The 12,435-nt window shown below is 36.1% G+C and overlaps 2 protein-coding genes and 1 pseudogene across 2 annotated transcripts; all 3 read left to right on the top strand.

The window, feature by feature from the left end:
• The first annotated feature begins 26 nt into the window (after positions 1 to 26).
• On the top strand, positions 27 to 867 carry LOC108891440 (trace amine-associated receptor 1-like; annotated as a pseudogene).
• Positions 868 to 7,168: 6,301 nt separating this feature from the next.
• Positions 7,169 to 8,149, top strand: LOC108891441 (trace amine-associated receptor 1-like). Its single transcript, XM_018688548.2, has one exon. It carries the CDS (start codon positions 7,169 to 7,171, stop codon positions 8,147 to 8,149), a length of 981 nt encoding a protein of 326 aa, XP_018544064.2.
• Positions 8,150 to 9,214: 1,065 nt separating this feature from the next.
• On the top strand, positions 9,215 to 12,204 carry LOC108891442 (trace amine-associated receptor 1-like). Its single transcript, XM_051067728.1, is given in 3 exon segments — positions 9,215 to 9,233; positions 11,338 to 11,803; positions 11,805 to 12,204. Coding segments are annotated over 3 exon segments (885 nt in total).
• Positions 12,205 to 12,435: the final 231 nt, after the last annotated feature.

Consider the following 12,435-nt stretch of genomic DNA (forward strand, 5'->3'; position numbering starts at 1 on the left):
TTTTTGTTGGCTCTCTATCAGTTCTTATAATGTGTGGAAACCTACTTGTAATAATCTCCATCATTTACTTCAAACAGCTCCACACTCCTACAAACTATCTTATTCTCTCTCTGGCTGTGGCTGACCTGTTAGTAGGAGTTGTAGTTTTGCCTTTTAGCATGATACTCTCTGTAGGTTCATACTGGCAACTTGAAGATTTACTTTGTAAAGTACGAGGCAGTTTTGATATCTTCCTGTGCACATCTTCTATTTTGAACTTGTGCTTTATTTCTGTAGACAGATATTATGCAGTGTGTCAGCCTCTGAGGTACAGAATTAAAATAAATGTCCGTGTTGTCGTGATCATGATCCTGGTGAGCTGGACTGTTTCTGCTGTAATTGGAATTGGTGTCACAATTTTGGGACCGAAGCAAGGACAGTGTAACAGGAGGTGTGCTTTATTTCAGACAACAAGTTCAACAATTATGGGAGCTGTGTTTCATTTTACCTCCCAGCTATAATAATGTTCGCCATCTACCTAAAGATTTTGATGGTAGCATGGAGGCAGGCACGAAGCATCCAGAACACAACAAAGACTGGAGCAACTGTCAGTAAGATGGAAAGAAAGGCAACTAAAACTCTGGCTATAGTGATGGGGGGTTTCTCATTTGTTGGACTCCTTTCTGTCTTTCTATGATCATTCACCCTTTGAGCAATGACACAATACCAGTTCCTGTAATTGAAACATTTAAGTGGCTTGGATGGTCAAATTCAGTGCTCAATCCATGTCTTTATGCTTTCTTTTATAGCTGGTTCAGATCAGCTTTTAGAATGATCATTACCGGGGAAATATTTCACGGTGATTTTTCTAAGTCTAAATTGTTTTGATTCATTATTTGAAGAGCTGACATATCACAAAAGATTAACATCTCTAACATTTATATGTTTTTAACTTAGTGGTTGCTCCTCTGCCGACAATTTGATGCGTAAATGGTCTATAACTATCTGTTGTATATCTCATTGCATATTTCATTTAATGTATTTATTCAACTATTATCATTCTGTAGACACTGCATCTGTATGTTGAATACAGGCGTAGATCGTTCAATTTTTGTCTTTCTAAACATTATGACCCATAACTCATAAGGAATTATTTAATGGCTTACAGTTTGTTTTGGGGTTTTTTAGTGCTTTTTGTTTTTGGATTTGCAAACTGTATTAGGAAATAGAGAGGGGTTTATCACTTTGAATTACGAAATATTGAATGAGACATTTAGCAGCAGGTTATGCATTGTCAAGAAATATATCTTTTAGGTTTCACTGTACAACAATATGTAAAGTAAAATTTGTCATTCTGTGTCTGCTTTAGAAACTACAAGACTAAGAAAAGAAAATGCCATTTTGACCCATGATGAAAAATTGTATTCTGTATCCATAGTGCAGTGTGTGTATCTTCACAAGTCATAAGAGGACATTCAGCTTGCCCTCGTGAGCACAGCCTCACAGTAATTTAAATAAAACAATATATTCTGTGTATAGTCACAAATTTTAGTCTGGTCATCACAGACTTGTAGCACATCTGGCTTCTGGTGGTCTTATCAAAGCACCCTGTGAACCACATACTGTATTCCCTGAAAAATCCATGAGCATTATTTTTTGCTTGTACAAAAAGGGAGGAAAACAAGTCTTACATTATATTCAAGATTAACAACATTTTGATTGATAAATGTAAAATTTAGGGGGACAGGAAGTTTGAAGTTATACAGCCTCTTATTTAATTAATCTTAGTAATTACTTTGTGATTACTTGATGAATTACAATTTCTTTGTGAATGTGTACACTACGAATATGTAAGCAAAAGATAAACTGAAATAATACAAACAAGATAGTTGTGTGTGTGTGCTTACTTGCTTTAACATTTGAACAAATAATTAAATTGTCAGAATTAATACAATTTCAGTTACTGAGTCAATGAAAGAGGTTCTGAATGCAAGGAAAGAATGTAAAAATTTAATAAAAGAAATAATGATGACTTATTCACCTGTTTGGTGTAGCAAAAAGAGACATATAATAGTTCTGATGCATTAGCCATGAAACAATGGGAGGAGATTGTCTTGTAATCACCATTACATTGGCTTCATGCCTTCTAGCACAATACTTTCTGTAGGCTCATATTGGCAAACTCAAGATATACTCTGTAAGGTATGAGGCAGTTTTGATTTGTTACTGTGCACTTCTTCTATTTTGAACTTGTGCTTATGAGGTACAAAATTAAAAAGGACAAGATAGCAGGGGGTGTGCTTTATTTCAAAATACAAGATCAGCAATTATTGGGACTGTTTTTGGATTTTACCTCCCTGCTATCATAATGTTCACCATCTACCTAAAGATTTTGAATGGAGACAGGCACACAGCATCCAGAACACAACAAAGACTGGAGCAACTGTCAGTAAGATGGAAAGAAAGGCCACAAAAACTCTGGCCATTGTGATGGGGATTTTTCTCATTTGTTGGACACCCTTCTATCAATGTATAACCATACCACACTCGAGCAATTACAGAACACCAGTTCCTGTAATGAGAACATTTTGTTTTACAGCTGGTTCAGATCAGCTTTCAGAATGATCATATCAGGAAAAATATTTCAGGGTGATTTTGCTAAAACAAAGCTGTCTTGACTTAACTCAAGTTAAAGTCAGAAAAACATTTCTGTACTGTATCACAACACAACATATTTTCTATTTGATTGTTTTGATATTTTATTTTATTTATGTAGTGCTTCTGTTGAATGCTCCATTCAGCCCAAAATATCAAGTGTTCTGGCTTCATTAAAACATGAGTTCCAAAACTCAACCTGTTGTGTGCATCATTTTACAGACATTTACCTAAAATTCAGCAAAGATGTGTACAGTGTGACTTTGCAAGAAAGAATCAGAATTTCTATCAAAACCTATTTAAAGTTATACATACTGTCCATATGTACATGGGTTCAGGGCTCTTGGTCAGTCTAAGTATCAATCATGCCTCTCCATCCTCCACTCTGCCCACTTGATCCAGTATCCAGTATGTGCACACTGTCGCACACTGTAATTTTATGCGCTACATAGTTTTGCTGTGCGCAGAGAAAGCGGGAGCAGTGCGCAATTGTGCAGGTGCGCAGCTTAGAAGGAACATTGCTCTTCACCCACTCTACTCCACTCTATTTGGCCTCCTGTTACTGCTTCCTCTTCCTGAAAATGAATTTCAAGCTTAAGGGTTGCCATTTGGACACAGTGGAGGAGACCCAGCATGCACTGCAGATGGTGCTTACAAAATGGAACTTTCTAGGGAATGTTCCAAGCATGGCAGGAGGCCTGTGAGAGGTATATCACTGTGCAGGGGAACTACTTTGATGCTGACTGGACTGAAACTAGGATTGTAACAGTGTTAATGTTGCAAACTGTCTGGCCTTTGCTTTCACAGTGTAAAGAAATTTGCTCTAACTGTAACTGTGACGGGAGACAGAGGGTGGGAAAAGTGTGAAGAATGATGTTATTTCTCATGTTTGGCTGTAGGTATGAGCAGTCATAGACTATGTATTCATTTATTCATGTGGGACACACATATAAGCAGAGTACAGTATACGCAGTATATTCAGTGACAAATTTTAAAAGTAAAGCCCCTCTCCTCATCATGAAACAGAAAAATGAAAAGATAGAAAATATATAATGCTATATTTAGATATAAAGTCATCATTAAAACACAAATGTCATAAAAATTCCAAGTTATCTTGCTGCATTTGATGTTCATGTGACTACTATTGCTACTTCTAATATCATCCAGTCAGTTTTTTTCTATAATCAAAAGAAACATTAAATATATAAAGTGATTGTGCTCTTATGTTATTGTTTATTACGGACTGTGATGATGATGATTAATTTCACGACCTTGACATTGGGATCTTGTTGAGCATGAAGGTGCTGTGCTCTCATCGTCCCTGCAACTCAATCCAAACTCGTTGAAGATCATCATTGAGGGAGAAGTCATGATGGACAACATTCAAGATCTGCCAAAAGCAATGTGAATTCTGTCTGGACTCACATATGCACTGCATCTTGACTACCCCAAGACTATGAAGCTCACATTTCAGTTCATCCAACAGGTATTGCTCTCATTGGGCCACACTGAGCTAAAGCAAAAGCTACAGACATTGAAAAATCAGCTTGCAATGTAAGGAGATGTTAAGTCTACTGTGAGAAGCCATTCAGTACATCTTCTTTGTTTTTTTTAGCCACACCAGCAAAAACACTTTGATTACTGACCTGTGTGGTAAATCTTTTATTTCCTGTAAAACAAGCCAACAGACACACACACAAACACATACATACACACACACACACACACACACACACAAACAACACAGGCACATACAACACACACAAACACAAACGACATGGACACACCTACACACATTTCAATAATGTAGGAAGAGCGCTGAAGGATGTGACTTGTGTGAAAATTAAAATTGAGTGAAGTTTTAGCAGAAAGATCATAGACATAATTGTTTCAGTGATTTGAAATGACTTTTTTCAGATTAATCTTTTTAGGTTGGACATGTTGACGTGATGTTCAGGTAGTCAAGTGTGGACCACCAAAGGGGATCAACACATCCTGAATTAAGTTTGTCATAACAAGTTTGGCTGTTTGGCAGATAAGGCAAACTAAGAGTTGTTTTGAATTGTCTGATGTTAAATTTGTGCTTTTTGGTCTGATTAATTCTTCTGGCACTACCTGAGCAATTTCATGTTGATTGATATCAACGATCAGATATTCTAAGTAGATCTGAACATACTATAGCTGTGTTATGGAAATTCAAACTCAATATTCTTTATTTCTACAAGAGATAAAATGTCTGTTCTCTAATTACACTTGTATTCTGGCAGACCGAAGATTTGGTCATAGAGTGGTTTATAGTTTGTCATACTGCAAGTTTTAGAGGCACTTCTCCAAACAAGTTGGAGTTGATGTTGTTATGCAGTGTTTTTAAAAATAAAATGCATTGGAGCATTTAAATTTTCAAGTTATTTCATGTCATGTCATTTCCATGCAATTTAACTGAAACAATGTTTTATACAATATTGAAAATCAAAAGCTAATTAAATTAGAAGAAAATACAGTAATTGTAATAAATAAGTAGCAATAACTAGTCAGCTAGTTTTATCTTATGATTTTGAGTAGACAATACTAATATATACTTATTATGCCTACTGCATAAAATTACAGTTTTATGTTAACACAACATGACTTAATTAGTTTCAGCTAATGTAAAAACTAAGAGTGTACCGCTTATCCAACAAGGGTCGCAGGCCATATCCAAGCTGTCATTGGGCGAGAGGCAGGATACACACTGGACAGATCACCAGTTCATTGCAGGACCAACACATAGAGACAAACAACCATTCACACTCACATTCACATCTATGGGCAATTTATAAAGTCGCCAATAAACCTAAATTGCATGTCTTTGTACTGTGGGAGGAAGGCAGAGTACCCAGAGAGAACTCACAGAGGCACAGGGGGAACATGCAAACTCCACATAGAAAAGCAATGGATGAACTGGGGCTTGAATCCGGAACCATCTTAGTTGGTGCTAACCACTGCACCACTGTGCTGCCTAAACTTAGATAACACTATCCAAATATGGTTGCAGTCAAGGATGACCTAAGTAGATGAAAGGACACGATACATGTGACATTTATTAGATAAGAACATATGACAAAATTTGAGTGACCAGTAGGGTTTTTACACTTATAGGTTTAGTACATAATTTGGCCTTATTTTGGTAAGTGTGTATGGGGCCATACACACCCTGTTAAACCTGACATCGTCAGAACTTCAGTGTACCACTCTGGCTTTACATTACAGTATGTAAACATAGTATAAACACAATACTGTACCTGAGGTAAAATAGAAAAAAATATATTTTAAGATCTTCTGAAAGGCATATGTGAAGACCTTATAACTTGAAACCAACATTTAAAAAGTAAATGTAAACAAGAGAACTATATGTATTAATAACAGATACAACATGACACTCGTTGGAATTCTGAAAGTTACAATGAAAGTTAGTTTGGGAATGTTTTTAATATCTCCTCAGGAAGGGCTTCAAAAGCCTGGCTCTGACAATGAGGTTTGTTTTAAACAAAACACATGAAAAACTTACACCGATGACCCTCTTAACAGTGTTTCCAGATAAAAAACTACAAATCCCTGCATCCTACAAATATGGTTTATAGGACGTTTTCTAATTTGTTTTTTTAAATTTGATTTCTGCATTCATCTAGACAATAATACAAGACGAGGGATTTCTGATTCTGATTCTGATTCAATGTCCAGGCCACAAATACACTCCTTGATCGTGATGTGAGCGGGATTGCACCATCGGTTGTTAACTAGAACAATAAGCCCCCCTCCTTTATGTTTACTGCTCTTGGGGCAGTCTCTGTTGGCATATACAGTATGGAAGGCCTCAATGGAAATTAATAACAAGACTGAACTTTAATTATCACACTTGTGGTTATCCAGCTATGGAACTCTGGGCAAGAACAAAGCTAGATAAAAGTGCCATGGAACAGAGTTTTTCATTGGAAGATATTTTATAAATGAAAGTCATCACTAATTAAACACATAATGATAAGGTTTCTCCCTTTCCCTCTCTCTTGTACATTGTTGACCATCCTTGCTATTATGTCATTTCAACAGATGCACCACACATCTGATTGGAAAGGAGAGAGTTAGATTCATTCTGTTAATGAGATAGGAAGTGATAAATGATAACTGTAAGTCCAGCAAAGTGCCACACTAACTAAGGTCAGTGTGGACTTACTTCATGGAGGGCAAGGACAAATGAAATCAAATGTTTGAATTGTGTATTAATACTAAACATATTATCTTGTTAATCAGCTAAGAGCTGAAATTTTATCATTACTCATTCACATTACTCATTATTATGTATTCATACAGAATTGCAGGAATTCACAGGCATGGAAATAGACACCAACTTCAACAGCTCTAATGTTTGTGCTCTAGTTTCATTATCTGTTGTAACAGTTGCATTTATATAGGGAAAATATTTAAAATAAACACAGATTTTTGACATTTTTAATATTATTAATCATGGATGTAAACTGATTTGCAGGAACCCAGAAACATGGCACCAGAAGTCACTGACAACCGCACTGATGAAATACATCCATGTTATCAAATAGATAAGGTCTCTAACACACTGATACACACACGCTCTGCAATATGTGTTTTTTTAAACATTTTCCTTGGGTCATTATCTGTTGTAACAGTTGGTGGAAACCTTCTTGTTATAATCTCCATCATTTACTTCAAACAGCTTCACACTCCTACAAACTATCTTATTCTCTCTCTGGCTGTGGCTGACCTGCTTGTTGGTGTTCTAGTTTTTCCTCTCACCATAGAATTCTCTGAAACCATTTGTCTGTATCATACTGATTTATTTTGCAAAATGCAGGGTAGCTTTGGTATATCATTATCTATATCTTCTATTTTGACCTTGTGTTGTATTTCTATTGACAGATATTATGCAGTGTGTCAGCCTCTGACATACAGAACTAAAATAAATGATAATGTTGTTGTGACCATGATCCTGGTGACCTGGGGTATGTCTGTCATAATTGGACTTTTCTTTATAACTGCAGAAATAGACACAGAAAACTGTGGAGAAACATGTTTTTTTGAGATTGTGATAGTAAACATTATAAGTATGATTTTCATGTTTGGCCTTCCGATGATCATAATGCTCTGTATCTATCTCAAGATTTTCCTTGTTGCACAGAGACAGGCATGCAGCATCCACAACACAACAAAGTCTGGAGCAGCTATCAGTAAGACGGAGAGAAAGGCCACAAAAACTCTGGCTATTGTAATGGGAATTTACTTGGTGTGTTGGTTTCCTTTCTTTCTTTGTTCCTCTATTTATTTTTTCAGTCACTTTAACCCACCACTTCCTTTGGTTGAGTTTCTTAACTGGCTTGCACTGTCAAATTCAACATTCAATCCATTTATTTATGCTTTCTTTTACACTTGGTTCAGATCAGCTTTCAGAATGATCATTTCTGGGAAAATAATTCTAGGTGACTTTACTAACTCAAAGCTATTCTGACTAAACTGTTTGGTGTGCTGAAATATTCTATAGACATGTCTACACTGTACTATACCTGAGGTAAAATATAAAAAATACATATTAAAATCCTTTGAAAGCCACACTGTATGTGAAGAGCTGTTTTTAATCAACTTTAAACAAACATTTTGAGAGTGAATGTGAGCAACAGAATTCTATAGAGAGCAGATACAGTATCACATACTCGCAGCTGGAGTTTTCAGAGGTATCCTTTTCCTGCACCTCCATACACCTTTAAGGACCATACCAGTGATTTTGCATGTTAAGCCACATAACTACTGTCTGCTTGAAACTTAGTGCCAGTCATTGCTCAAAGCCTGTAGACATATTTTACAGAATTCTTTCAAATTTCAAAATGAAATTATGATATTATATAAAGTGTGTTTTTACACCAAAAGCAGGATTGATTGTACATATTACAAATTTTACACAAAACACATAAAAAACTTGCAATGATGACCCTCTAAACAATGTTTGCAGACAAAAAACTACAAATCCCTGCATCCTACAAATATGGTTTATAGGACGTTTTCTAATTCGCTTTTTAATATTTGATTTCTGCATTCATATAGACAATAACACTAGTAAAGAAGTCCATGTTTTAATTGTTCCATACACATCTATTGTCAGCGGTATAGTTAAAGTTATTTTGGAAATGTTTTTAAGATCCTCTCAGGAGGGGACTGAAAACCCTGGCTCTGACAATGAGGCTTGTTTCACAGAAAAGTGAGTTGCATGTCTTATCTGAGGCTCTGTTTATGGAAGTCACTTAGGCCAGTGCAATTTTGGCATCCTTTTGCTGCCGTAAGATGTCAAAGTCTTCATTCTAAATTAAGTCACCCCCAACCACATGTTATCCACTGACTCAACAACTATCCCTGTGTCTTTCCAGAGTCTGTGGAAAGATTGATTGTTTCAGGTTGGTTCAGTATCTGACAAACTGTCTATAGCCATGAAAAATACTTTCTTATCAATCCCAGGTTGTTTATTACTATATGTAAACTTTACTAATTTATCGACTTTTTCACTAAATTCAATGAAGTCAAAATGATAGAGTTTGTCCATTGTAATTTTTCTTGTTATCAATAAGTTTTTCTCCAGCTGATTTCAGGTTAAAAGGAAATGAAATGAAAACAAGCCACAAAGTGACAGGTTGTATGAATAAGAATGCAGCTTTGCAATCTACCTCTTACAGTATGAATCAAGTTTTGCTGTCATCTCAACTTTCTGTGTAATAATATCCAGAGGAAGGAAAAGTCTTCACAATCAAAAAGAACCGAACCTGTTCAACAACAGAGCAGTAAATCCTGCCCCTGCAATGTTCAGTTTGGTCAGGACTATGCAAGAGAGGTGGTGATTGTTACTCTGTAATTTTGTAGGTTTCAGTGGTAGTCTGTGTTATTCTGACACGGTAAGTTATAGTTGTCATAGTTGGTATTTAACTTAACATTTTAGTCACCCGTTTTTTCATCAACGATAATGCATGATTTAGTTACAGCTATTGTTTTTTGACTCTTTTGACTTCAGTTTCATCTTGTCTTGGAAAATAGGTTGTCACAAATTTCATGACAGAAATGAACACTAAATCTTAATGTGTGACAAACTGGTCCCTCTAGAAAAAAAGACAGGGCAAAATCAATGTTGCTGGTTTTACACTTTTCACAGAATTTGACAGCCACCTGTAGTCAGTCTGCAGTCAAACCTTAGTGAACACAACTCCTCCAGAATGAGAGACAAGTCTCACAAGGGACTTAAACAGAAAGCACACATTACAGCCACTGAGCTGAAATGTTGTGCTTTTTGTTTTGAATGTACAAAGCGCCAGTTTGTTTTCAAAGACCAATTGTGAGATCACCCCTCCATTTCATTGCCAATACCAGTAGGAGAGGTTGAGAGAGGTTGGCAGATGCTGTGGACCCATTAAGTGACCTTCCCACCTTTTCATAATAATAATTATATAATAAAGACAAACTTCTCACTCTATAATATAGGTGTCAAAAGGAACATACACCAGACCTGGCACTACCATCTTTAACTAAGATAACCTTTGTTGTGATGCAATGCTATATAAATAAAATTGAACTGACTTGACTAACGTGGTGTGACTGATGTTTTCGTCTGATAATACAATTCATAACAAAACTGAATTTTAATTACCACACTTGTGGTTATCCAGCTATGGAACCCTGGGCAAGAACAAAATCAGATAAAAGTGCCATGGAACAGATACTAATATTTTAATTCAGCAAACTGAAATATTTTCTAAATGAAAGTCATCACTAAACATATTAATGATAAGGTTTCTCCCTTTCCCTCTCTCTCATATACAAATACACACACACACACACACACACACACACACACACACACACACACAAAGTACATTGTTGACCATCCTTATTATTATGTCATTTTACCAGATGCACCACACATCTGATTGGAAAGGAGAGTTAGATTCATTCTGTTAATGAGATAGGAAGTGATAAATGATAACTGTAAGTCCAGCAAAGTGCCACACTAACTAAAAATGAAATGAAATGAAATCGAATGTTTGAATTGTGTATTAATACTAAACATATTATCTTGTTAATCAGCTAAGAGCTGAAATTTTATCATTACTCATTCACATTACTCATTATTATGTATTCATACAGAATTGCAGGAATTCACAGGCATGGAAATAGACACCAACTTCAACAGCTCTAATGATCTTATGGTGATACATCCCTGCTATAAAATAGAACTACTAACTAATGTAATTGCAAGCAATCTTTCTGCAATATGTGTATTGTTTCGTGTATTGTATATTAGATGGTGATGATGTGAAGATGATGAAGAGATCTCCGCATTGTCTTGCTTGTATATAGAAGTTTATTACAAAGAAGTTCAGCATCAAATCAAGCACCGCGGTAGCCTGTGAGAGGATCCGAGCCAATATGGATCTCTCTCTCTAACAGCTCTAAACATCAATATATATATAGGATAGTTGTTTTCATAATCTACGGGGAAACATCCAGTCCTCACTCAATGTCCTCTAACATGTACATCTTTATGTTCATGGCTGTTAACTTAAACATGACCCCATCAAATAGAAATCATGTGAAACTTCTGACATTCCAAGAAAATTAAAACCATATATGAACCTTCAGATACTACATATGTTTTCCTAGTTTCATTATCTGTTGTAATTGTTTGTGGAAACTTTCTTGTAATAATCTCCATCATTTACTTCAAACAGCTCCACACTCCTACAAACTATCTTATTCTCTCTCTGGCTGTGGCTGACCTGCTTGTTGGGATTATAGTCTTTCCTTTCAGCATGGCATTCTCTCTCAGCTCATGTCTGTATCATGAAGGTTTATTTTGTAAAGTGCGAAGCAGTTGTGATACATCACTGAGCACATGTACTATTCTGAACCTATGTTGTATTTCTGTTGACAGGTATTATGCAGTGTGTCAGCCTCTGACATATAGAAGTAAAATAAACCATTGTGTTGTTGTGATCATGTTCCTGGTGAGCTGGGGTATTTCTGCTCTAATTGGAATTGGTGTCATAATAGCTGGTTTAAATAATGAAAAATGTGAGGACAGGTGTTTAATTGATGTTCTCATGGCAAACACTATTGGACCTTTTCTCATTTTACCTTCCAGCGATCATAATGCTCTGTATCTACCTCAGGATTTTCCTTGTTGCACAGAGACAGGCTCGCGGCATCCACAACACAAACTGTCAGAGCACAAAGTCTGGAGCAACTGTCAGTAAGATGGAGAGAAAGGCCACTAAAACTCTGACTACTGTTATGGGAGTTTTTCTGATGTGTTGGCTTCCTTTCTTCCTCTGTTTTACCTTTCAGCTTTTGAATCATGTGTCAGTGCCAGCTGCAGTGTTTGAAACTCTTAACTGGGTTGCACTGTCCAATTCAATGCTCAATCCATTTATTTATGCCTTATTTTACAGCTGGTTCAGATCAGCTTTCAGAATGATCATTACAGGAAAAATATTTCAGGGTGATTTTTCTAACACAAAACTGTCCTGACTTATTGTTTGGTGTGCTCTAACAGCCTACTGACTTGTGACAGTGTTGATGTGTTGGATGATATCTTTGTGCAGGTAAAGTGGCTGAGACACAAAGAGTGGTGTATTATAAGGAGCTGTTCATGTTTACAGTCATGTAAATGAAGAACTGTATTTACATCAGTGGCACTATTGTGAAAATAAGATGAACACTGTGAAAGCCTGTTTAATAAATTGCATGCAGCATTTCTAA

This window comes from Lates calcarifer, unplaced genomic scaffold, assembly GCF_001640805.2.
Source record: "Lates calcarifer isolate ASB-BC8 unplaced genomic scaffold, TLL_Latcal_v3 _unitig_1962_quiver_3052, whole genome shotgun sequence".
Lineage (NCBI taxonomy): Eukaryota > Metazoa > Chordata > Actinopteri > Centropomidae > Lates > Lates calcarifer.